Raw genomic sequence first — 26,742 nt, 5'->3', positions numbered from 1 at the left:
TAAATCATTTGTGAGAATGGGAACATGTGGTTTACATGTAGTCCATGGTGCTGTAAAAGCTGGTTTTAAAGTAGTAGATTGGAATTTGTTACCACTGCTACGGAATTTGTACTACTTGCTAAAAGACTCACCCACTCGGCGTGCCGAATACATTGCTATAAGTGGAAGCAGATTATTTCCCAAAAAGTTTGGTTCAACAAAATGGTTGGAGAATGGAGAAGTTGTTGGAATATCTGTGAAGACATACACAGTACATAAACAACAGTACAAAGTTGAAACACAGTAAGGTGGCTACATTCTTGAGACAGGAAGTTGATGATCCCTTTAATAAAGTTAAACTTTTATTTTTTTGGTCAACATGTACACAGTGAGAGCTTTCTCACCCAATTTCAGAGCAACAAACCTCTTGCACCCTATCTTTATAAAGCAGTTGTTCAATTATTAATGAAACTGATGAGAAAGTTTGTGAAAAAATGACAAGGTCACCAACAAGCAGTTTCTAAAAATAGGTTTAAATGCTAATGAAAACTTGGTACATCTGAAGAATTTGGATATTGGTTTTGGAGCAAAAAAGGTTTTAAAAGAATTGAAAGTAAACGACAAAGATATTGTGTTTTCTAAGAGATTGTCGAAATGTAATGACACAAAAGATTATTGAGAAGGGACCAGTCAAGTACAAATATGTGAAGCCTTTGAGCGACTTAGACCCAGAAATTATTCAAATGTTGGAAAATTATATTACGATGTTTTACTGGAGGTTCTACATGATACAAACAGGATTGATGAGAAATGTGCTGTTAAAGCAAAAGAACAGTATGATATACTCTGCAATAAAGTGTCCATAAAACCCTATTCAGCAAAGTTTGAGGACTTCATATCTGAAAGGAATGATGATGGTCTGGACACATTTTATTTGAAATTATGAAGGATGATAGGCAACTGCAAGATCTATGGTCTATTCTCAAAATTTCTCTTTCTTTCCCACATAGGAATGCAAGTGTTGAGAGTGGTTTCTTGGTTAACAAATCACTGTTGAGTGAAAATCTTAAGGAAGAAAGTTTAGTTGTTCAATGCTTAGTTTATGATGGGATCCATTTTGCAGGTGGTATTGATCAAATAAATATAGACCAGAGAATGTTGACAGTCAAAGGATCTAAACAGTGATATATTGCATTTCTTCAACAGAAAAAACGTATTCAGAAGCAGCAGAAATTGATGGCTGAAGAAAAAAGAAAACTTACACAACAACTTAAGGATTTAAAACAGGGGTGTCCAACCTTTTTGTTTCTTTGGGCCACATTGGAAGAAGTCATGGAGTTTTGGGCCACAAGTATAATATATATACTTGTGGCCCAAGTATATTTTGGCCCAATCCTTAAATATACAAGTATATTTAAGAACTAACATGTCTAGATTATAGTAATAAGCATTAAAACTTTATTACGAATAAGGATATTTTAAAAAATTACTTCTACAGACACTTTCAATTTTTATTTAGAAATAAATAAATTCATTTATTATAAAGGAGATAAACAAAAATTTATTTGAAAAACACAAATATTTGTTTTATTTGGGTCTTTAATTAATAAAAAGTGACGAAATATCATTTTAAAGTGCATTTTTATTCAACTAATATATTTATAAATAATGTGTAACCCAAAAAGTAGCCAATGCGTCAAATGATATTTTTTACGCCAAACTAATAAAAAGGTAGCCAAATTTGACGCAAAGTAGCCAAATTTGCAAGGAGTACTAAATATAGCTGGAGTTGGGACTCAAAGGATTATAGACACAAAGCAAGAAAAGGAGAGAAAGGACACAAGATAAAAAAAGTGAGAAAAGTTGAAAAATTAAGGGTCAATATTTGCATAACAAAAGGTATATTTAACCTTTCTCATTTAATAAGAAAGAGTTTTATTCGTATATTTAACCTTTCTCATTATCATTTTATCTTTTGGCCTTTCTCTCCTTTCCCCGAATTTGAGTCTATACTCCTTTGAGTCACAACTTCAGATTTATTTAATATACCTTCCTCATTCACACATTTCCAAGTATTTGAAAATGTTTCCTTTCCACTCAAAATTAAAATATGTATAAAGGTTTACTGCTTTGTGAAACGTCTTTTTTGAATTTGTGCCGTTGAAATAAATAAATAAATAAAATAAAATAAAAAAATCTGTCGGTTTTGTTTACACGTTTATTGGGCCGCATTGGAACTTGCCTTGGGCCGCATGCGGCCCGCGGGCTGGACACCTCTGTTTTAGACTATTCGGGTAAAATTCAGAATCAAACAAAACAAAAGGATAGAATGTAACAAACACTTTCAAAAAGTGAATATCAGTTTATTTAAATTTAAAAAAATGAAAATAAAATATAATATATATACAAATAAAGATATAAATAACAAAATTAAATGAAAAATTCATAATAAATATTACATAAAAAATATAAAAATACATAAAAGTGACAATATAAAATAAACTAAATAAACAATCAAGTAAAAGGGAAAGGGGGATTATCACATGAATGAAGAGAGAGGAGTACATGTGGTAAAAGATTAAAAAGGGATAAATGTTTTGGGATATAAGCTATTCTATTCAGAGTTCTCAGAGTTGCATATAAAATAGTTTCCATAAACTGAAATTTATCTTTCGAAGCATGACTGAAGGAGCACAAGTATGATATTTGGAAGCCCTTGTAGTCTATGCTCTTTCTGATTCTGTTGACATGTGCTGGCAACAAGCCAAAACCATTAAAAGCATTAGAAATAATCATCATATATATGTTATGTGGAAGTCCTTTATATTTACAAATCTGTCTAGCAAGGTAGTTCTATCAACTATAAGACTTCAACATCCTGTTGACCACCTGAAAGACCTGATATGATTTACATATTGGATAACCTTGACACCCTTTTCTCTCTCCTTTCACAGGATATTCTCCCCATTTTTATTTGCATTGTTTATTTAGTTTATTTTATATTTTCACTTTTATGTATTTTTTTTATTTATTTAATTTTGTTATTTATTACTTCATTTATATTTGTATTTATCATATTTTATATTTATTCTTTTGTTTTAATTTCTTAAATTTAAATTAACCAGCATTTGCTGTTTCAAATTGTTTATGTTATTCTATTCTTTCATCATGTTTGATTCTGTATTTTACCTGAACATAGTCTTTAAAAAAAAAAGCCAAATACATTCAAACTGTTTTTGCTGCAAACAAAGATGTTTGTGTGAATTTTGAGCATCCACAGTTGCAGTTTACATTCACTGTTTTACATTTTTTTACCATGAATTTTGGAAATTAATATAAGTTTAACAATAAACTGAGATTTTAAAAAATTTGCTGTGTAAACAGTAAACAGTACATGCACAATTTTACATAGAGTAAGTAATTAAGATTTTAATTATTTAAATTAAATGGCAGCTAAATCTCAATAATTTATTACATTAGTTCAATTATAAAATAAATTAGCATTGCATATATTATGAAAACAAAACAAGCCGTTTATAAATATTTTCTACTTTCCTGGAAATTGGTCAAATTTTGACACTCCTTTTTTCATTTCTTGATGTTTACGCCAGATGCAATTGTATGCAGAGTAAATATCTATTCAACAGGAAATAAACATCTGCTGAATCAGAGGAAGACTGGGCGAAATGTACAAATTGATATGCTTTTATTTTTAGTTTTGTTTTACCAATAGTTTGAAAACATTAACAAAAATATTAGTTTAAATCTATTTAAAATATTTATTTCTTTTTAAATTGAAACAACCTTTAAACCCCAGGATAAAGGAAAACAAATCCTGAAAAAATTCTCTGTATTTGTGTATTTATGCATGCATATGCATCTATTTTGAATTATATTTTAGAACTGGATGAACAAAAAATTTTGAAATTTGGCATGATTATTTTTATTAATATACTGCATATGGGGCATAAATTTTGATGGTTAAAAGCAGGGAATGGGAAGACAGAGGATGTCATATCTTGCATGGAGTCTGACTCAATAAAAACTTCATTATTGGCATTTATAATTTTTTTTAAATGCATCCCTACTCTCAAAATTAAGCCTTATGCCTTTTTTTTCTTTATAATAAATAATAATATAAAAATTATTTTTTAATAAAATCACCACACACAATTTTATATTTGCTCTAATCTGTCTTAGTGTTTTTTAAACTTAATTATTTGTTTAAAAAGAAAAATTTCTCATAATTCAACAAGTTTATTCCTCTTAAGCATTTGTTCTTATTTAAATTTTATAACCATAATTGAAAATTATTAGACTTTCTTCTGAGTCCCCTTAACCTGCTGTTTGAGTGATGAAAAACTTGAACAAGAGCTCTTGCCTGCTTTTCTGTTTTGTTAATAATTAAAAAACAAAAAACCAGATCAAAAACATTTCATTATTATTTAATTTTAAATATAAATTTTAAAGTATTATCAAAAGAAAGTTTGGTTTTGTAAATGATATTTAAAATGCAGATAAGAAACATTAAAAATTGTATTTCTCATCCTATGAAACTTTAACAAAATTAAACATACCTTGCAATAATCTGTGGTTGCAATAAATTCATAAGAACCTAAACATAGTTCTGGTCTTTGATATTTATCAGTACGTTGACCCATATTATCCAAATATGCAAAATATTCTTGAGGTACTGTAAATGAATAACTTCTAAAATTATTTCAGTTCTTATATATAAATTCATCTTTTTAATTAATCATAATATTTATATATTATGATTATTCAACTGTTACACTGTTATTGGTTATCTGTACTAAATACTTCATCTTATGTAAAAATGTTTGTATAATAATAATAATAATAATAATTAAAATACATGTAATGCACTAGAATTTAAGGAAAATGACAGTAATACTGATAAAAGGTTTTATTATGATGCAATAAAATAAATATAAATAAAAAAAACTGCAATTTCTTTAATAATTCCAAACTACCAAAACATAACATTATTTATATTGTGTAAACAGAAAATATTACAACACTTAAATTTAACTGTAATTGTATCTTAACAGTTTTCAATTTATAAGAATTTTATCATCAATTGAAAACAGACTACTCTCATTTTCCATAAAGCTACATATAAACCATTCTTCATTCCACCATGTTCACATCATCCTCCAAAGTACAAATCAGCTGCCTTCAGGACCTTAGTCCACAGAGCATTCACCCACTGTTCTAACAATACCCTTAGACAAAGGGAGCTCCAATGCATTTTCCACATTGCCAAAGTGCTTGGATATCAACACATTTATAAAGTATTTTGAAGGTCTTAAGGCAGCAACAACCAACAAGGACACCAAGCTCTTTCAAGTTATCACATGACAAGCAATTAAGTGATATCTTCAAGGAGATCAGACAGCAATTTGACATTCAAATTGCATACAAGAGTCCTTTCATTACTTAGGAACAATAAAGACACTCCTGATGAAAAGACTGCCAGGAGTATACAAAATTCCTTTGTACAATCATAGGCTTGATTGACAATATGAATACAAAGGCACTACCTTTAGTTCTCTCAAAATAAGGCTCAAGGAACATTAGGATTCAATTACTAAAAGAACAGGAACATAATATTACAGTAAACTCCTGTACAACACACAACTAGTACATATGCAAAATTCAAATTTTGTCGTTCAGAGGTATACGTNAGGTTACGAACGCCCCAGCATACGAAATTTTCAGGATACGACATGAAATTCGAACATATTTTTGCTCCACGATACGAACAAAAACTCACTATACGACGTTACATTAGTTTGCATTTTTCATTTGTTTTTCTTACTACAGTTATTTTTTTTTAATGTATTACTTGGCTTTAATTTGAGTATGTTTTTCGCGTTGGAATGAATCATTTGGTTTTACATGTAATTGTATGGGAAAAGATGATCCACCCTACGACATTTTCATGATACGATCTCAGTTTCAGAACGGATTAATTTTGTATCCTCAGGTACCACTGTATAAACTAATTTGAAAATAGTGAGTATTCATAGCTAATTCCAATATATGTGACAGATGATAAAGGAAAAGAATTGATGTTAGATTATATAGTCAGTTGTAATAAATATAAATAGCTCTACTCATACTCTAGCTAACCAGTTACTCAAAATAAAATTCTGAGAAGTTTAGAAGCCATAGATACATTTAATTTTATAAACGTTTTGAAAATAAAAAAATCCCATCCTCAGATCAAGATCAAAAGTCAACAGAGAAAGAAATTAAATGAAATTTACATTATCTGATAATATTCCAGTGCCAATCTATCAATATTCATACTAATCTATGATATTACACAAGACATTTCTTTATTGTAATATTTTTTCATTTAATTTTAATTTTTTTACAATTCAATTTATTTATTTAAAGACAAACTTTAAAACAATAATATTGTAAACATCATAAAAATTTTTGCATTTTAAAATTTCATTGTTTATATTCTAATGTTATAAAGTTTTTTCTGTTCCATATAAAAATGAAGAAGCTCAAATTTGATTCTAGTTCAAAAACATTTACTTTATAATTAAACTATTTGTTACATACTAGTAACATTGGCATACATATTTCTATTATTATTCTTTCTTTAAGTGACCACACAGAAAGCTGGTGCATATCAAAATATTTTTTCTTTGTACTTAATTTTGATACAAAAGATATTTTANAGAAAAATAGTCTTTTATGTATGAAAAAAACTATATTACATACAAATAAAAACCCAGCGAAGCGGGTCCTTGCAGCTAGTAAATAAATAAAAGTGTACCTCTGAACAAAAAAATTCAAATTGTGCATATGTACAAGTTGCGCGTTGTACAGGAGTTTACAGTCGACCCCCCTATAACGTGGGTTCCTATAATGGAAATTCCTATAACGTAGCAAAAAAATTGTAGCAATATTCGTATAAAGAAACTCCTAAAACGTTGTCGCCGACTCGTGTCGCGACAAGATTGATAGAATCTGGACCAATAGTGGATGAGCAGCCGAACTACTTTCCTTCGGTCCTGCGCCATGCTACAGAGACTTTAGGCGGCTAAATTGAGTTGCTATCGTCTGTACAGTATTATATATAAATTAGGTACTGTACATATAATTATATATTAATTATATATAAATTAGGTACTGTATATATAATTATATATTAACTTAATTTATTGTAACTTTATTATAATTATATATATGCTTTCTGCCGCCTGGCAACACGCTACGGAGATTTTAGGCTAGTAAGTTGAGTTTATTATCGTCTGTACAGTATGTAAATTAGGTACCGTAAGTCTAATACAGCACTAATTTTATACATTTCTTGTGAAAGAAACATTTCTTATTCAACGGCCATAAAAATTATTTATATTAATGATGTCTCCAAAGGTCAAGTTATTTTTCTGCGAAAAATTCGTTATCAGAAATCACGGCCGCCGTTTCGTGCGCTGTTCCGCAACGAAAACAAGCTTGAGCAACGGCGTAGTCGAACGGTGCACACTCGGTAAGTAATCCTACAATTTTTTGTTTATAGCATAGTTTATACGGATTATTCCCAAAAAATTATACGTGTTTTGGAAATGTTGAGTGGAATTAGTCTAGAATCGCTTAATTTTATAGAAGAAAACCTTTCAAACAGCCTTAGTCCGTAAACTTCACACGTGTTGGGCTGCGAATGGCTCATGTATTTAATGATTCCTACAACGTAAAATTCGATTAACGTGGAACACGTCTAAGCATTATAGGGGGTCTACTGTACTGTACAGTGGGTGATTGGTTAATGAACGTAACACTTTTCCAAGACTTTGTTCACTATCTGAATTGTTCGTTAACCAATTATCAATTTACCATAGGGTTTTAGGGAATTTCATTAATTTGATCTGGAAACTCCAAAAAATAAAAAAATATATTCTTTCTTACTACATTTATTTATATGTAATAATAAAAATACATATATATAAACAGTCTTGCATTTTTATTAATAATGATTTTTCCATTTGTGGGGTTAAAAGAATCTGTCTAATGTCAATTGCTTTTCTCTCTTCTTCAGAATTTTTCAGAAGTAATTAATAGCATTGCAATTGTAGAGATCCCCAAGCCTATTTATTAATCTAAACCTGGTTTGGATGCCATTCTAAGACCGTTATTCTGACATCCTCTCATTTCTTCAAAGGATCTTTAATAGCAGATGTCAGCATTAATCCTTTTTTTCAGAAGAAAAAGATATCTTGCAGAGTTTCTTGATGTTTTTCATTCAAGAGTTCTTGGCATTCTTCTGTGTCAGATCTGTTTCAGGTTCCATTATGAGCTCTTCAATGTTCTTTATTTCTCTGATGTGATTTTTGTTACTCCTTTAGCTGCTTGAGTCTTCTTGATTATACTGCATCTTTCTTAGATAAAATTGAACTACGGCCTACTGTAGACCTGTTCAAGCCACACTGCCTAGCAACATCAGACATCTTCTGCCCACTCTCTACTTTTGCAATTATACTCTCACCTTTCAAAAATAAAAACCAATGCAAAACTTAATGAGTGTCCACCCAACAGTTTTGCGAAAACTATAAAAAAATTGTTTGTCAGAAAAATAAAAGGCTGGAATTATAAGGGTCAGTTTCAAAGTTCAAAGGAATACTATCCAATCAGTATATACCAGATTGAGCGTTGATGTCGACATCTCCCATGCTCCAAAAAGTTTTGAATTGTTGCCCAAAGACAAGGGAAGACCAGTCAGTATTCATTATTTTATGTCACTTTTTCTCATGTTTGTTCCATGAGGTGTTCATTGTCCAAACATAAAAATGTTTTGTAAAACTATTCATTATCTGATTTGTTCATAGTCTGAACTGTTCGTTAACCAATACTTAAATTTAACTGTAATTGTATCTTTTGTTCATTTTGATAGAGCTCACCTTCTACATCAAAACCATCATGTCTAAAATATCTTGAAATTATTGAGATATACAGTGCTATCTAGAGAGGAATGCTATCAATAGTAGGGACAAGGTTCTTATGTCGCATGCCTAGAGGGTAGTATTTGAATGCATTTAGCAACCATGTTGACTTTTATAAGCACTTTTGTTTTAGTACATTTATTGTTATTTTATTATTTTTTTGTTATCTATAGTTATTTAAATTTTTGTATATATTATTTTTCTTCTGTTTTCGTTTTAATTTATAACATATTACTACACTCCCTGTGCATGAAAAACTTCTTACGCAAGGAACATTTTTAAATATATCTTGTTTTTTCTGTTCTACCAGTTAAACCCTAGGATGGCCTTTATAAAAGTTGAAAATGTTTTGTTTTTTAATAAATGTTTTTGTTCTTTTAACTGGATTATGATTTTGAAGTGTTCTTATATAGTAAATGAAAACAAAAACTGATTAGTTAAAATAAATAACAAAACTACCTTCTGTATAACCATCACAAAAAGCACATTGAAATCGTCTTCCACCATCCATAAATTTCATATATGGACACATATAAGCTTTACATCGATTACATCTTGTGGGTCCAAAACCTCCCAAGTCAGAAATTGGAGGTGGAATCTATAAACAATATAATTTTATTTTAAAAATAAGAATCCAAAATATATTTTAATTTTATAGAAATATATCAGTTATTTAATTTGCTTTTATCAACATTTATTAATTAATGTAACAGAAAATTTCACTAACCTCTTGGTCATGTAGTCTTGAAAATGGTGTAATAATTATTGCAAAAGGTAAGTATGACTGTTTCAGCAGCTCATATTGACATGGTACATTATAAATTGTAGAACGAAGAAACTTTGGACTGCTATTACCTAAATTATGACAATTATAATTTCAATATTAAAACAACTTATTATATACTAAAATATATGCATTGTTATCAATTCAAATTTAAATGTTACATTCAGAATTATCAATATATCACTACTTTGGAAGAAAACTGGCACAACTCAAAATTACTAGTTTGAAAAAATCCCATGCAAAGATTTAACCAAAGTTTAACTGAAAATCACTTATCTCCACATAACTGCTCCCTGGTGGCCGAATACACAAGTTACTTTTGTGACATACTTTCACATAAAAATTTACTACATTTTTGTTTCGATTATGACAATAAAAAAAAAAAAAAAAAATCGCACATTTTTGAGTTATGCCGGTTTTCTTCCAATGTAGTGATATGTCAGATCATTAACTTTTTCTTTCTAAAATCATAAAAATATAAAAACAAAAGTAATTATGAATGAAAATACATTCAATTACAGGTGTTCACCTAGTTATGGACAGGTCAGGTTTCCAAGGTTTTGTTTTAAGTCAAAAACTAACCTAGAAAATACTGTACATCTGTACACAGAATAATCATATATTGTTAGTATTTGATCCTTTAATGTACTTAATAGAATACATTATGCTCATTTAATGGATAAAGACTGACTTCAACATCACTCCACAATCAGCAAGAGAACTTCAGAATTCATGCAAAATTTAAATTTTAAACATACGGTCAAATTGTTTGTAAGACTGACAGTTCATAAGTAGGAAAGCTCCTGTAATCAAATTGAGTAAATGTGTGTATTTTCATATATAAACATTTCTAAGGCCAATAATTATATGAAAGCTAAATAATTGCTGGATTAATAAGACAATAATTACACTTAGTATATAATATTAATTATATTCATTCAACAAACCTGTTAATAATTCTGTTAATAGTTAAATTTAAAATCTATTAAAAATGTTGAGACGATTTTTCTTTTAAATTCCTTTCCTTGGTTAAAGGATTATAAATAATAAATTCTTCCAAATGGAAGAATTTATTATTTATAATCCTTTATTTATAATCCAATGGAAGAAAATAAAGAAAATGACATTTTCTTTATTTTCTTCCATTGGATTATAAATACAGGATGAAAGAAAATGACATTTTCTTTATTTTCTTCCATTGTTGGTGGTAAAAATATTATATATTATATTATTCAAAAAACATGCACAAAATTTCAATGTGTTTTCAATTCATGACATGTTGGAGACTAAAATTAATTTGTATATTAGAATATAGAGGTCGTATGTTCAACTGATATTAGATATATTGTTATTTTCTTCAGAATTATCACAGTGACTGGAGATAAACAGAAAGACAGTTGCAAAAAGTAGTGTTTTCTGTAAGCTTCATCTAAGTTGTCAAAAACTCAATAATTATACATTCTGTGACTGCTGGTTTCAAACAGAGATGGTATTAAAAAAACCTGGGTAGACTAGAAAAAGATTGTGACAGTAGTAGAAAGCTGATTTGGATTGACTAGACGTACAATTGGACAATAAAGATGTAAAGCCTAAAGCATACTCTCAATACCAAAGTTAACCTCACATAAGTTTCTACTTGTTGACCAAAAGAAATGGAATATCAATCAAAACTATGAAAAGTATAGTGCTTGACATCAAATATATGATGAGAAGGCAAAAGCCTGCACTAGAAACAAACCCAGGTCAAAAATAGAACAGCAGGAGCAATTTCTGTCCAATCACTTCAAAAGATATCAGAGAGGCTTCTTTCACACTTGATTTAATCATGGACAACTACTACCTACATGGAGTATTAATAGTCTTTCCTACCTCTTAATTCTTTCTACAACTAACTTTATAAACAAGGAGAAATATGAAAGGACAAGAAAAGATTGCACAACAAGGCAAAATTTGGAGAAAAGTTTCTGGCCTGCCTGGTTTATACTTTAACCCAAAGGACCATCAAAGCTGTTTTGCAATGGAGTCAAAAGGAGCCATAAACTAAAACACTAACTGTATTTACTCAAATATAAGACACCATGGAGTCTAAGATGCACTTTAATTTCTACATGCTTATCCATAATTTTAAAAAAAATATATATATAACGTAAAAATTATAAATTTGTGTTGTCTATCACTGTCTTCTATGAAACCAAAGTTGGAAAACTCTTCACTTTCCATGTTAAGTTATTGAGAATCAATACTGTATTTCATACCCAGATCTTTCCACATGCAATCAACCTTAGAGCATTTAAAACATCAGAAATATAACATTTCTCAGAAAGAGTGTTGGACAACTTTTTCTGCAATTTTTATCTACATAGATATGATGTTACTGCAACAGATCAACAAGATAGTTAAGTTGACCTCTAAAAACATTTAATAATGGCAATATTAAATGAATAAAATCATTAAAATGATACAATAAAATTAGTGTCAGAGAAGTAAGACTATGTTGCTAATTATAATGTAATTCATCAAATCTAAGATGCACCCTATTTTCAGGAATACTAAAACCTGAAAAAAGGGCATCTTATATTTGAGTAAATATGGGTTATTAACTGAATGAATTGAGAAGAGCACACTATACAAACAATGAAGGATATGTTTTTGGGCCAGTCTGACCACTGCTCGTTATTGCATATGAGACTCATGCAAAACTGAGCAACTATTTTTGCCTAAAGAAAATAACCTGCCAACCAATTAAGCAGTTTTGGATAGAAGATCTAAGCCAATGAATGGATGGCATATAAAAATTAAGCCAGGAATTCATACACAAGCTGATAAAAACTTGGCTAATGTTCCAAACAGCAATTAGTCAAATTTCATGTTGGATATCACTCAAACCTCAAGTTTGTTCTAGAGTCCACCATAATGCTAAACAAGAGCTCCTATGGACCATTTAGTCTTGCAAATTTGTTACCAATATATTATGCAATTCACACAAGTAGTGTTATTTTTCATAAAGTTTTGAATAAATTATACTTCATATAAAGTATTTGGAAAGAAACATTATTTATAACTAATAATTACAGCTTGATGATGCAAAGATGTATAATGCATTTTGTTATTTTTATAAATTTGTAAATAATTGTTACAAATATGATCTAACATATACTGCCTACATACTTTCTTGACAGATAACAACTAACACATACACAGTACATAAAAAGTATAATACAGTAGAGCGTCGATTATCCGAAAGTCAATCATCCAAAAGAATTCCAGTCGGCAAATTTAAATTTTTGCCAGTGCTGTGGCACTGCAATCTTTGGCTATGTCTTGGGCTACTCAAATATTTTACGTTTTTGATACTAAATTAACTTCTGAAGTATAATTTTTTACTGTTTTTATATTTTTCAATATATTTATTTTGTTCGTACAAAATAAAAAAATAATTTTTAACGATACAATAGTCTTTGTTAGGCTTAACATGGACGAAAATTCAACGCGAAGCGACACGCAACGGAGAAAAATGTCAAGATAGGATAAATTAATATATTTTTTCGTACATAATCAGTTATCCGAAACATCGATCTTCCGAACAACCCCAGTCCCCAATTGATTCGAATAATCGATGCTCTACTGTAGTAAAAATACAACATGTGTATTATTGCTCTTTTTTTCTACTATATGATTTCATAACTATATACATATGAAATCATGCAACAGTTTCACTGACACATAAATTCAAATAATTGCATAAATTATATCACTGAAATACTGGAAATCACCCTCAGCATAAAAATAGCAAATTCTCAACACCTTATTTGCTGAGAAAAACTATTTTTACCAGAAAATAAAGTGTTGAGAATTTGCATAAATTATACATTTGAATCATAAGTATAAAAGATGATTATTACTATTATTTTTGATAAACAGAAAGTTCCAGACTAACCTAATTCTCTTTTTTGTTACAGACAAAAAAGAGAAAAACATTCCAGTAGCATTACAATACGCTCTGCTTATTGCAATCATAAATATTGTTATCAGTCATTTAATGTTATCAGAATTAGCATATTTCAAAACATGTAATTATAATAATTATTACTATAACTGAATTATAATAAAAACATTAATGAAGATTTATAAAATTATAATCACAGGTAGTCATCAGTTTATGCCGCAGTTCCGTTCCTACAAAAGCTGGCGCAAATCAAATTGGCGTAAAACGAACCCATATTTATACTGAGGTATAGGGTTAGGTTCCACATAAGTGAAAAATACGCAAATAATTTTGTTTATTAATACAATATAACACAAAGTACAAATAAATTTAATTTTTAAAATGTATTTTATCATAAAATAAAGTTAAATGTTTTTATTAAAAATTTTAGTTTCGGATCTATTACATTTTTTGGAAAAAGTATCCATCTTTAATTGTTTACATTTTTGTTTTCTTTCATTGAGAATTTCAGAATATGGTCAAATGGATGTGATGCACTTCACTCCCAATCATTGTCTAACTCACAAAGTTCAACCGTCAAACTTTCCATAGTTGAAAGGATACGTTAACCCGACGTAGAGCTACGGACAAGCGGAGACACTGGTTGGTCGACCACCGGTTGCCGTAGCACATATGTAAGGTCAGTTTGAGCGGGAAAATTAAGGAGAGATAGATATCGTCTGGCCAACAAGAAGTAGATTTGTCTCACTAACGATAGTTTGTGATCGCCGGAAGTGCTACCGTGTCTTAAGGTGTTTTCCTTAATGAACTGATGCGGGATAAATTCAACGGCGCTATGGATTCGGACGCCATTTATTGGACTATTAAGTTTGATAACTTGACTCGTGGGTACCTAAACATTTAGTATTTTAATATTAATTTAATGCAAATGTATACTTACCCAATAATATTAAACAGAAAAAATAAATATATTCAATAAAAATCTCTGTTTTAACAAATGTGCAATGTCGCGGCTCGGTAAATACGTCAACACTGAAACAAAAATCAGTCTGGCGTAGGGAAAAATCGGGGAATTATACAGCAAAATCGCGAATTGTGCAGTGGCGTTATTGTGAATCGGCATAAATTGAACCAGTGTAAACCGAGGGCTATCTGTATTATTAAGTTATACATTTTTTTTAATTGTTTTAAACATGTCTTTTAATGTCAGTTAATAAAACCTGAATTTTCACTAAATACAGTCTTATTAATTTTATTCAATATTATCAGTTTGTTACCAGAATAGGTGAGAACCAAAGCGATTACAATAAGAAGATTCTATTGCATTTATACAATACATTTAATAAACTGTATTACATCGTTGCTTCATTTATGTATTTTTAGTATACAGTGATCCCATAGCATTTCACAAATACAGATCTCATGTGTAGAATATATAAATTTAATATCAAAATCAAAACATTAACAAATTGAAAAGCAATAGCTAATAAAAACAAATCAAATAATCGATGAATGTAAAGAACAAAAATCTACACTACACTATCTGGAACCTGTAACCGGTGCTTAATGCATATATACTATATATCACTGTTGACAAATGTTTTCGAGTGATCTCGTTGCTCTTCTTCAAATCAACTGGAATTCTTTGGACGGAGTGTATTCTATTTGTTGGGATCGAGTGTCAATTCCAATGGGGTGGGTCTTTTCTGACATGCATGGTCGCTGGGGGGCAACAGTGTCAACAGTAATATATAGTATATACGCGTTACACACCCATTACAGGTTCCGGATAGTGTAGTGTATGTTTCACACCAATGCTGAGAGTGGAATAGTTTCTGAACAAAAATCTATATATTAATTTGATAAGCCTCAAATACTGTCCAGCTTTGTTTCAGAAAACAGCTGAAGCTACAAGCATGGTTCAGGTATCAAGTTAAAAGCTCTTACCCCATAGATGAGTCCATTGCAATCAGAAATGAAAAAGATGGCTGTGGTGGAGAAGCAAAAGTACAAAGTTAAATCTACAGGACAAACATGTCTGGCACTTGCACTTCATACAGAAACTTAGATTTTTTTTAACTGTTATAAAAACCATCACTCACCCCTATTCTGAATTCCGGCGTTTTTGCTAATTACACATTTTTTTTTTACTCTTTCCGCCCTGTGGGCACTAAGAGGACCTCTTAAAGCAGGCCTATTATGGGTTGGCCAGGCCCACAATGGGGCAACTGGGTGGTGAGGGACGGGGCATATCCAAACAGACCACCCCCAAAAAATTTCTGGGGATTCTTTGACCCGTCTGGATTCGATCCCAGGACCCCCAGAGCAGTGGGCTGCCACCTTGACCGCTTGGCCATCCGGCCATCAACTAATTACACATTAAAAAAATAATACAAACAGTATTTTAATTAATATTAATAAATTTAAACACACACTATCAACAATATTTAAATAATAAAATTAATATTCATTTTATTTTTGCATTAAACTAACTTGATGTTTAAAATCTAAGAAAGAAGTATCTATTAGTAACAAACTTGTGTACTTTTCAATACCAGAAAATGCAACACAATTTTTTAAATAAATAAGTTTGTCAATATTACAGTACTAATCTTTGTTTTTATTTTACTGTTATTTCAAGATGAGATCAAAATATGATTCTAACTGTCCAATTTGTTACTTATTGCAGATTGATGGATTTCTCAACAAACCTATCAACAAAAAGAAGAGTAAAAGCAGCCAAATTAAAAACAACATCAACACCAATAAGTTTTAAAATAACAAAATACTAAATCAAACAGGTGTAATATATGAAATAAAATGTACATGTAAGAAACCAGCGATATACATTGGCAAAACAGGAAGGCAACTCAGTACCAGAATAAAAGAACATAAAGCAGCAATTAGACTTAATTATAACCAATCACCATGGGCAAATAACTAAGGAATTTGGATGCACAATCAATGAAAAAAGTGTAAAATAATCCATAAATAAAAAGACAGTTATGTACGTAAATTCAAAGAGCACTTCAAAATTGTTAATAAAAGCAAAACCATAAACCTAAATGATGGAATGGAGGTTGACAACGTGTGGGAGGAAATGGGAGGAGCTGAAGGGAAAGAAAACAAAAAGAGGGGAAAACTGTCTAAAAAGGCCTTAAGGGACACAACAACAACACTGGGCATATGTAGGTCTAAACTTAAAACAGATTAGTTAACTACTGTATAAATATATCCAAATAACTATTATTGTAATTTACCATAATAACAAATGTAATAATTGAATTTACCAATCTATAGAAATGTAAAAAAACTGAAGAGGGGTGCAAGTTACATGAAAATATTGCACCCAAAATGCATAGTAAATAAGTAAATAAAGAATACAAAGATAAGCTTTTGTCTCTGATTAAATGCGGTCCAGGCAAAAAAACGGTGGTTATTTCTGTAGAATTAACCCATGAAGTTTCATCAATTTTTGAGGAAATATTTTTTTGAAAGATTGATTTTTAAAAGGAAGAAGAGTAAACTTGAACAAATTGACTGTTTCTAGGTCCAAGAGTTTTTATTTACCAACCCCAGGACAAAGTGATTACTACAAGGTGGACCACCACTATGATCACCATTAATCCCCAGCCTAGCCAATTGAAGTCAGTTGGCCTTAATAATGCTAAATTGACATCCCAGGATCTGGATGCAAAATTAAAAGAAACCACATGACACCAAAGGATGGATAGATGTGAATCATTCCCACGACGGACCCAGAAAGCAGTTGTTGTACTGATGATTTTTCTGTAAAATGCCAAATTTTAAGAGAGCTCATAGATTGTATTGTGTGAGACAAGCAGAGGGCCAGGGGTTAATCCCTCCTGACCATTTACACTGCACAGGCTGGTAAAACCTGATCTCTGAGTAGTCGGATAGCTAGGAGGGCAAATAGTGAGTGGGGGAGTGCGCTGGTAAGCCGACAAGCGTCCTTTCAGAGACTGGAGACAGGTTTAACAAATAAACAAAACGTTTATTGAATAACTAAGCTAAGTTAACATACAAGATAGTTACAAGATTACTCGATTAAATGCGGTTAAATGCAAGTTATACAAAGGCAGTTGTCAGCTATGTCTAATCCCGTTTCTAGGGAGAGAGAGAGAGAGTTCACAGAGTACTAACATACAATACCTCTAAGTGAGAATGGACAGTATACACCGAAGTATGATGGATGCCAATGGTATGGAAGAGTTTGCAGCCATTGAATGTCTTCTCCGACAGGATCCAATTCCTTTGCATGGAGGTCGACTGGCAAAAGGACAGAAATAACTTCCATGCATGGACGCGCGCTGACTTTCCGGGGCGCATGCTTTTATATCATTGTCGTGGGAAATCTAACACGTGATAACTTTAGTTGACGATGATGGTGCATTCTTGACAGCTATGTGTCAACTTTCCCACTGACTTGTTACTATCAATACAACCGGTGACCTCTGATCTAATTTCTACCTCTCTGTTTTTTCTAACGAAGATGTTTACATTTTGGGAACAATTGACCTTAATTTTTGATTTTTAAGAGCCCTGAAAAAATCCGCGGGCTCACAATTGTAACTAAATAAAACTTGATTTTGACAGGTTCCTGCTAATAACTTATGATATTCAATACATATGTTAGATAAAAAGAAAAATCCAGATAATTTCTGTTAAATGAGAACGTACAATAGTAAAGAACATAAAAATTACAAAATTTCATTTTCAAAACCGTTCAGTTATTACCTTCATCCCGAACAATAAAATCTGTTGTAACAAGAGGAGGAACTTGGCCTCTAACATTAGTATGAAATGGCGTATTTCGAAGCTTTCGATCTTCTTCCATTATGACAATCTAATAAATATCAAATTCATTTATTATTTACTAATAACTTTGTAATTTATATATTTAAATATGTTTTATGTTTTAAATCCATATTTATATTAATAAATATAGATTTAAAACAACATTTTAAGAGTCTAAATTATCAGAAATGCAAATCATTATGAATTTTGATTATTCTCATCATAATGAAAAAATATTTAATTTAATCCATTAATGACTTTTTAATACAAATAAATGCTTTGGCTAATTTCATAGATATCTTCAGATTTCTGAAGAACAAATTTTAAATAAATAAACATTTAAATTTAGGTGATTAAAATTTTTCAGTTAGAAAAGATATCTAGACAATTAACCAGAAGTATCTTTAATATAAAAGGTTACTGTATTTAAAAAAGATTAGAACATACTGGTATGGGTCCGTAATAAGTATATGAACTGTCTTGAGGTGTTTTTTACACCTCAAGACAGTTAAAGTTTCATATAATAAAGATATTAATGGATTAAAAAGTATTATTGAATTTGTTTAGTTTTCAATGAATAAATGGTTGTGATATACAACACAGAAACTGACATTATACTTTATTCGTTTATTTAATATTAATTAAAATAAGAGTTACAGTAAACTTTTATTTTCTTGTATAAATCTTTAATTGGAGATTAATGTTTAACTATTTTTAGTGCCATTATCAGATCACAATTTCAAAATCCTATAACCATGCAATTACAGGATTTGAATTTTTAACCTAATGGCAGCTACCAAAAATAGCTGTAAATGTTAGTTATTCTATAAAATATTTGGATTTTGGAAGATTAAAGATTTAGAGTCATTTTATACTCTATTTGGTTTAATGCATGTTTATCTATTATTAATTAAAATTAACATAAAAAAATAGGTTTTAGACATGCTTAACCACTCAGCAGTGAGGGACAGATATATCCGTTAAATTTTTTTGGGGGCATTGCCAAAAACTACCACGAAAAAAAATTCACCTAAAAAATGAATTATGTAATAATAAAAAAAGGACTTTTCTTTACTAGACAACTGTTTATCTCAATAAAACAGACGGGCTCTGTGACTGCGATTTGAAGGAGGAGGAAGATCCTGAGCACATAATCTTCTTCTGCCCACACTACTCTACGCAACGCAAGGAGTTAATTCATACCATCAAGGACAACGGCTTCCACTGGCCCTGTATGCTTAAGGACTTGATTTCTGACAAGAAAAACTTTTCAGCGATAAAAAGATTTGCTACAGGTATCAGGAAGCTCGACTAGTCCCACTCTGCAATCTATGATCACCCTCAACTGACCATCTAGAAGTTCATCGTCTCCTCTCTCTGTATGTGTCAACTGTGTAATCTAGAGTATATTGTTTTAATGGTTCATTCTGTAATAAATTGGATAAGCTGTTCTATATGTTCCACGATTTTATGTTTTACACCAAACAGCTTCATCTGTTTCCTCTGTTAATGTACTCCTGCTAACTGAAGTTAATTTGTTTAATAGCTTTGCTTGTAATCTGTTATACATGTTTACATTGTCGCGCCTTTTCATTTGTGTTGTACCCATCCGGCTCATTCTGTATTGTTTACTGTCCACACTGTATTAATTTTCTTTTAAATATAGGCGATGCAAGGCACCAATGGGTCCCATGACCCACCTTCCCTCACTTCCCACTATCCTATCACACTTACCCCCTCCTTCAGCCCCTCCTTACTCTCAACTTCTTCTACCCTATCTCCACTTCCTTCTTACCATGGGCTATACCTCCGAGTTCGGCCCTGTCTCTTTCCTAATGCTGTTTACAAAATCTTTTTCCAAAATGGTAATGAGAAAATACGTGCATAAAAATACTTTAAAAATTTTCCATGTTTATTCTCCACTACTTTGGGGTAGCACCATACCTGACTATCCCACTGCTGAAAGGTAAAAAATCAAAGAAATCACCTTCAAATGTAATTATCTGAATTCTTTTTAACAAAAAAAATCAGTTATAAAAATTTTTAAAACCGTTCTTACAACTTTACATTTATCCCTATCATTTTTTTAAACCTTTATACCATCTGATTTCATTATGTTTGCCATTGAAATTCAATAAACACTGCTTTAAGATAAAGTAATCACTCCAAATTTTTTTTTATTGTAAAACTAAAAGCAGCGGCTTATTGTTATTTTGCTCCATCATTTAAATATTAATACAGAGATATACATTTCTACAACACAGATTGCATAATATAAAACTTATGCTGTACAATATCAAATGCATTCCTACTATACTTTCTTATTTCTGAATGTATTAGAAATCAAAAGACAGTGTATTAAATAAATAGTTGCTAATATTTGCTATTATTGTATTTATTCAATAATGTTTAAATCTCATAGATAGATTTAAATTATCAATTTATAAAATTAAATACTTTAAAACAGGGGTGTCCAACCTTTTTGTTTCTTTGGGCCACATTGGAAGAAGTCATGGAGTTTTGGGCCACAAGTATAATATATATACTTGTGGCCCAAGTATATTTTGGCCCAGTCCTTAAATATACAAGTATATTTAAGAGCTAACATGTCTAGATTATAGTAATAAGCATTAAAACTTTATTACGAATAAGGATATTTTAAAAAATTACTTCTACAGACACTTTCAATTTTTATTTAGAAATAAATAAATTCATTTATTATAAAGAAGAAAAACAAAAACGTATTTGAAAAACACAAATATTTGTTTTATTTGGGTCTATAATTAATAAAAAGTGACAAAACACCATTTTAAAGTGCATTTTTATTCAACTAATATATTTATAAATAATGTGTAACCCAAAAAGTAGCCAATGCGTCAAATGATATTTTTTTACGCCAAACTGATAAAAGGGTAGCCAAATTTCGCGCAAAGTAGCCAAATCTTGCAACACTGGAAGGAGTACTAAATAAAGCTGGAGTTGGGACTCAAAAGATTATAGACCCAAAGCAAGAAAAGGAGAGAAAGGACCCAAGATAAAAAAGTGAGAAAAGTTGAAAAATTAAGGGTCAATATTTGCATAACAAAAGGTATATTTAACCTTTCTCATTTAATAAGAAAGAGCTTTATTCGTATATTTAACCTTTCTCATTATATTTTTTTCTTTTGGCCTTTCTCTCCTTTCCCCGAATTTGAGTCTATACTCCTTTGAGTCACAACTTCAGCTATATTTAATATACCTTCCTCATTCACACATTTCCATTAAAACCGGTCTATCATTTCATGAACTAAATTCTAAATTAACACATTTTTTTCACGCTATCAGAGTATTTCCTGAATTAAAACCTTTTTTACATCTAATGGGGAGAGTTTGTAATTCATCTGCTACTTATGACATCATGGAAAGGAAACATTTTCAAAAACTTTTTAAGTTTTTGAAAATGTTTCCTTTCCACTCAAAATTAAAATATGTATAAAGGTTTACTGCTTTGTAAAACGTCTTTTTTGAATGCTGTTGAAATAAATAAATAAATAAAATAAATAAATCTGTCGGTTTTGTTTACATGTTTATTGAGCCGCATTGGAACTTGCCTTGGGCTGCATGCGGCCCGCAGGTTGGACACCCCTGCTTTAAAACATACTTTAAGTTAACATTTTTCTTTGATCTTAGTTTTAATGTTTTTGAGATTTTTGAGTGTTAAAACATTTAAAACTAAGTTGGTTGTAACTCAATGCAAGATTGTCACTTACAGATTGAGAAATCCTCATATATTGGGTTGTTTGGAAAGTAATTTTATTTTTTTATTACTAGAGGAATTAGATGTCTTTTTACCAGCCAATTTCATTTTAAACCACATTTTCATTATATATTTTGACAGCTGACATTTAAAAGCTTATTTGTAAAAAATTGATTCTGTACAATTTTTTTTTCCAGATCAAATATGGAAAATCAACAGCATCATTTTTTTACATATTTTGCTCTTTTATTACCAAAAAATCAAAATGCTGTTCAAGCAAAAAAAATTTTTGGTATATGTATGGAGAGAAAGACAGTGCCAAAACTGGTTTACAAAATTTTGTTCTGGCAATTTCAATATTGAAGATGCACCACATTCTGGATGGCCAGTTGAAGCCAATAAAAACAAAATAAAGGTACCAATTGAAGCAAACTGCCGAATAACAACACGTGAAATCACTAATAGATTAAACTTGTTAAATTGAACCATTTATGATTACTTGAAACTAATTGATTTCATTTCAAAGCTCAATATATGGGTTCCACGTGTTCTTAAAGAGAGATGCTCTCTTTGCGGGGATTTTAAAGAAATTTTTTTTGAGCTTTTACCAGACAATTTAACAAATGATTCGAAAGTGTACTGTCATTGAGTAAACAAATTGAGTAATATCATCAAACAGAAAAGGCCAGAATTGATCATCAAAAAAGGTGTAGTGTTTTACCATGATAATGTCAAATTTTGCACAAGTTTGGTAACTCGTCAGAAACTGTTACAACTTAGATGGGATGTGCTATCATACTAACCATATTCACCAGATCAGGCACCCTCAGATTATTATTTGTTGCGGTCTTTACAAAATTTTTTAAACTGCAAGATGTTTACGTGAAATGAAAATGTCAAAAATTACTTGGATCCATTTTTTGAACGCAAACATCAAAAAACTTTTATAAACATGGAATGCTACGCAATTTGGTCAAATGGTATTTGACCAAAATGGTCAATATATAATTTAATAAAATATTTATTTATTATAAAAATATTGTGTTTTTTGCCACAGAAAAAAAAAAACGAAATTACTTTCCAAACAACCCAATAATTCATATTTTTTATATTTAAAATTACAAAGCAGTACTAAAAATTATTATTTATAAAATAAAATTCAACTTACAGGATCAGGAACCAAATTGGCATTTAACATTCCCTGAGAAGTCTGGAAGCCAGGTGGATTTTGAAAAGGTTGTGAATTAGTTGGATGTGGCTGTCTTTGAGGCATTCCAGGAAAAGAAGTTTGTTGAGCCATGTAGGGAGGTACAGTATTAGAAGTACTTTTTGATATATTTTTCAAATTAAACTGTTCCAAATTTGAGGGATATGTACTACCATTGACATTTCCCATAGGAGATTGATAAACATTAGATGATGAATTAAATGAAGTTGTATTTTGAAGTGGAGGAAAAGCATTAGAAGAATTAATTGGAGGGAACTGATTCATTGCTGGAGGATTAAAAGATGGAAATGGAGCAAATGGTGTTGGCTGCATCGAGCATTGATTTAATTTAGGAAATGCATTCTGATTTGGCTGAATATATTCTGACTGTTTCTGATTAGTATTTGATAATGATTGAACTGAATTAGGAATTTCACTAGGTGGAGAAACTAAATTCATATTTGAATTTTTACTGTACACAGGATTTGTACATGTTTGACTTCTATAATCTGTAAATTGACTGTTTTGTCCAGGAGCATTCAAATCAGATTTCTGAAAATTTATACTAGGTTTATTAACAGGTTGATTAAAATTTATATTATTAGTAACTGGTTGATTATATCTGTTAGGTACACTATTAATTGTGTTTGGAAATCTTGGCATATTCATTTCCATCTGAGGTTTAGTTGAGGCAATACTCATATCTTCAAATCTTTTCATTACCTGAAAATAATTTTAAAAAATAAGAAATTGAAATGACCCAAATCAATTTTAAATTATAAATTAAAGAAAGTTTCTTACTTGATTTGGGGAAGACACATTTTCAGGAAAAGAATGAACATTTCTGTCAGGATAATTTTGTCCATTCATTGCTGTTTAAAAAACAAAATATTTTACTTTTGTCTATATTACAACTAATTACAAGTTTAAATTTTTAGTTACATTTTAAATGCTTCTTATATTTTATTATATTAAATCAGTATCTACCTATATATAATATATATATCATTGATAATATAAATTTAATATCTTGAAAATTTTTTCATCATATCATATACCATATTTACTCGCATATAGGACGAGGTGTGACTTTAAAGATCAAAATAAAGAAAATTAGATTTATTAATACAATTCTAATTTTATTTCATTTAATCACAAGTAAAATATCAAATGAACGTCAATGCACACATTATCCCACAAAAATTACTGGCGTTTTAAACTTTAAAGAAAATTTTGTAAAATCGACAACATAATTTGTTTGTGTAAAGTTGGACAATCGGAAACCTTTCTTTGCCAATTCTTAACAGTCGAATCCACTCTCCGTCGATTATACTTACGAGTTTCTCTGAATTCCGATTTCCAAATAATCATGTTTTCACTTGTGAAAGGATTAAAACTTATATCATGCTCCCGTGCGATTTTAGAATTTCAATCTGGAATTCAATTCAAAAGCTTTGCTTTTCCTATTGCTATTCATCTTTATTCCTGACAATATACAAAAACAATTCAAACGACCCAGATAAAATACTCGTGTTTATAAATAAAAGAGGGTAAAAAATGTGAATACATAATTCATAAAAATTATTTGCAAAAACAAATAATTTTTCGTAAGAATCTTTTGCTTGCGCATATAGGACAACCTAGGAATTTGAAGCTGTGATAAATTAATAAAACCCTCATCTTGTATGCGAGTATATAGGGTATATTTATTTTATAATAAGTAACAGAAAATTGCTTGGAGGTACAGTTCACATTTCACAGCATTACCAATTAATATCAAATTTAAACATTGCTTACAATTTAGTATTTTTGAAGTTTTCATCCATTCTCAAAGACTAGTTCAAATGTTAAACAGTTCTGTTCAATATCGTAATCTTTGAAAATATATAATCAAACTATAATTGATTTCTAATACGTTTCTAAAGTGCTTAGTGGCATGCCATGTTTGGAAGCGGAGGAAGTGCCGCTTCCCTTGTATTTTCTAAAATATAAATACATATTGTGCGATTATTTTCATATTTTGACATACGTACTTTGAATTAATTAAAATTAATATTCTATTATAACCATATTATGTATCTTATTACAAATTTCTATACTACATGTGAAAAAAAACGATAAGANCCGCTTCCCTTGTATTTTCTAAAATATAAATACATATTGTGCGATTATTTTCATATTTTGACATACGTACTTTGAATTAATTAAAATTAATATTCTATTATAACCATATTATGTATCTTATTACAAATTTCTATACTACACGTGAAAAAAAACGATAAGATTGCTATTGTATATTTGAATATCAGTGGCTGCATGGAAGCGCTGTATTGTCGAATAGGAGACAGCTTCCACAGCGAAAACATCTGAATGGTTTAAAGCAGCCAGATTATACACATTTGCACATGTGCTTTACAGAGCACCAACCTCATGTGGTTTAGCTGGTGGATGCTACACACCATAACGTTTTCAATGATTCTATCCAAGGCTGTTAGCCATTGCCTGTTAGATATATAGCCACCCTCGCCCCATCATGTGAATCATGAGTAGATTTATAACTTAACCCAACTGACAGGAGGTTACTGGTATGTTTTTATGATAGTTCTGTGAGGTTGACAGGAGTTTAAAAAAAATCCATTAAAATATTTGATATATTTATTCTGCTTTAATTCTGCTCTACCATCTTGTATTACTTACAGATTTCAATGTTAAACTAGTGATATTACCATTTAGTATGTCCCATCTATAAGGGGATGCAGAAAGAAACATGTACAATCCTTATACAATGTTAAAAAATTAACTGTTACTTTGGCAGTATCATTTACAACTAAATGTAATGAATGGAATGCATGAGGTACAAGGCACAAATTCTGAGAAATGGTGGAGACGCCCGGACAGGGGTCAAACAAATTAAGACCTGCCTGGCCACGTGTGCGTAGTAGTCTTCTGTCCCCGCCTCTTTAGTCTTTGGTCAGAGTGGATACAGAACAAAGCACGTGGTAGTCTAGCTTGCCTTATCTCAAACATGATTTGTTGCGGGCCTCAGAATTTTCGGCACAATGAGACATTGTTTTGCAGAGTGAACAGTATGGCGCCGGGCATTAAACGCAAGGTCAATCGCGAGAATCATCAGTTTCAAGAAGTGGAAGTGTGGACTAACAAGTACTGTTTTGTGCAACAGAACAACAGCATTATTTGCCTTTTGTGCAATGGAACAATAGCAGTGCCAAAAGAATTCAACCTGAAGCGACATCATGAAAGCCAACACAAGGATTTCCTTCTGCAAGGTAC

At 30.4% G+C, this 26,742-nt stretch overlaps 1 protein-coding gene across 1 annotated transcript in view; it reads right to left on the bottom strand.

Moving 5' to 3' along the window:
* The window catches only part of LOC111622861 (protein transport protein Sec24C-like), a 161,097-nt gene that overhangs the window by 102,235 nt on the left and 32,120 nt on the right, over nt 1–26,742 (bottom strand). The window contains 7 exon segments of the mRNA XM_023365297.1: nt 1,238–1,248; nt 4,506–4,672; nt 9,420–9,558; nt 9,688–9,815; nt 18,449–18,557; nt 23,413–24,174; nt 24,253–24,323. Coding sequence (XP_023221065.1) covers nt 1,238–1,248; nt 4,506–4,672; nt 9,420–9,558; nt 9,688–9,815; nt 18,449–18,557; nt 23,413–24,174; nt 24,253–24,323 — 1,387 coding nt within the window.

The sequence above is a fragment of the Centruroides sculpturatus genome, unplaced genomic scaffold, assembly GCF_000671375.1.
Source record: "Centruroides sculpturatus isolate CEXI.00-Female unplaced genomic scaffold, Cexi_2.0 scaffold226, whole genome shotgun sequence".
Lineage (NCBI taxonomy): Eukaryota > Metazoa > Arthropoda > Arachnida > Scorpiones > Buthidae > Centruroides > Centruroides sculpturatus.
Note: the sequence above shows the minus strand (reverse complement) of the source record. Positions and strands in the feature narration are given on the sequence as shown.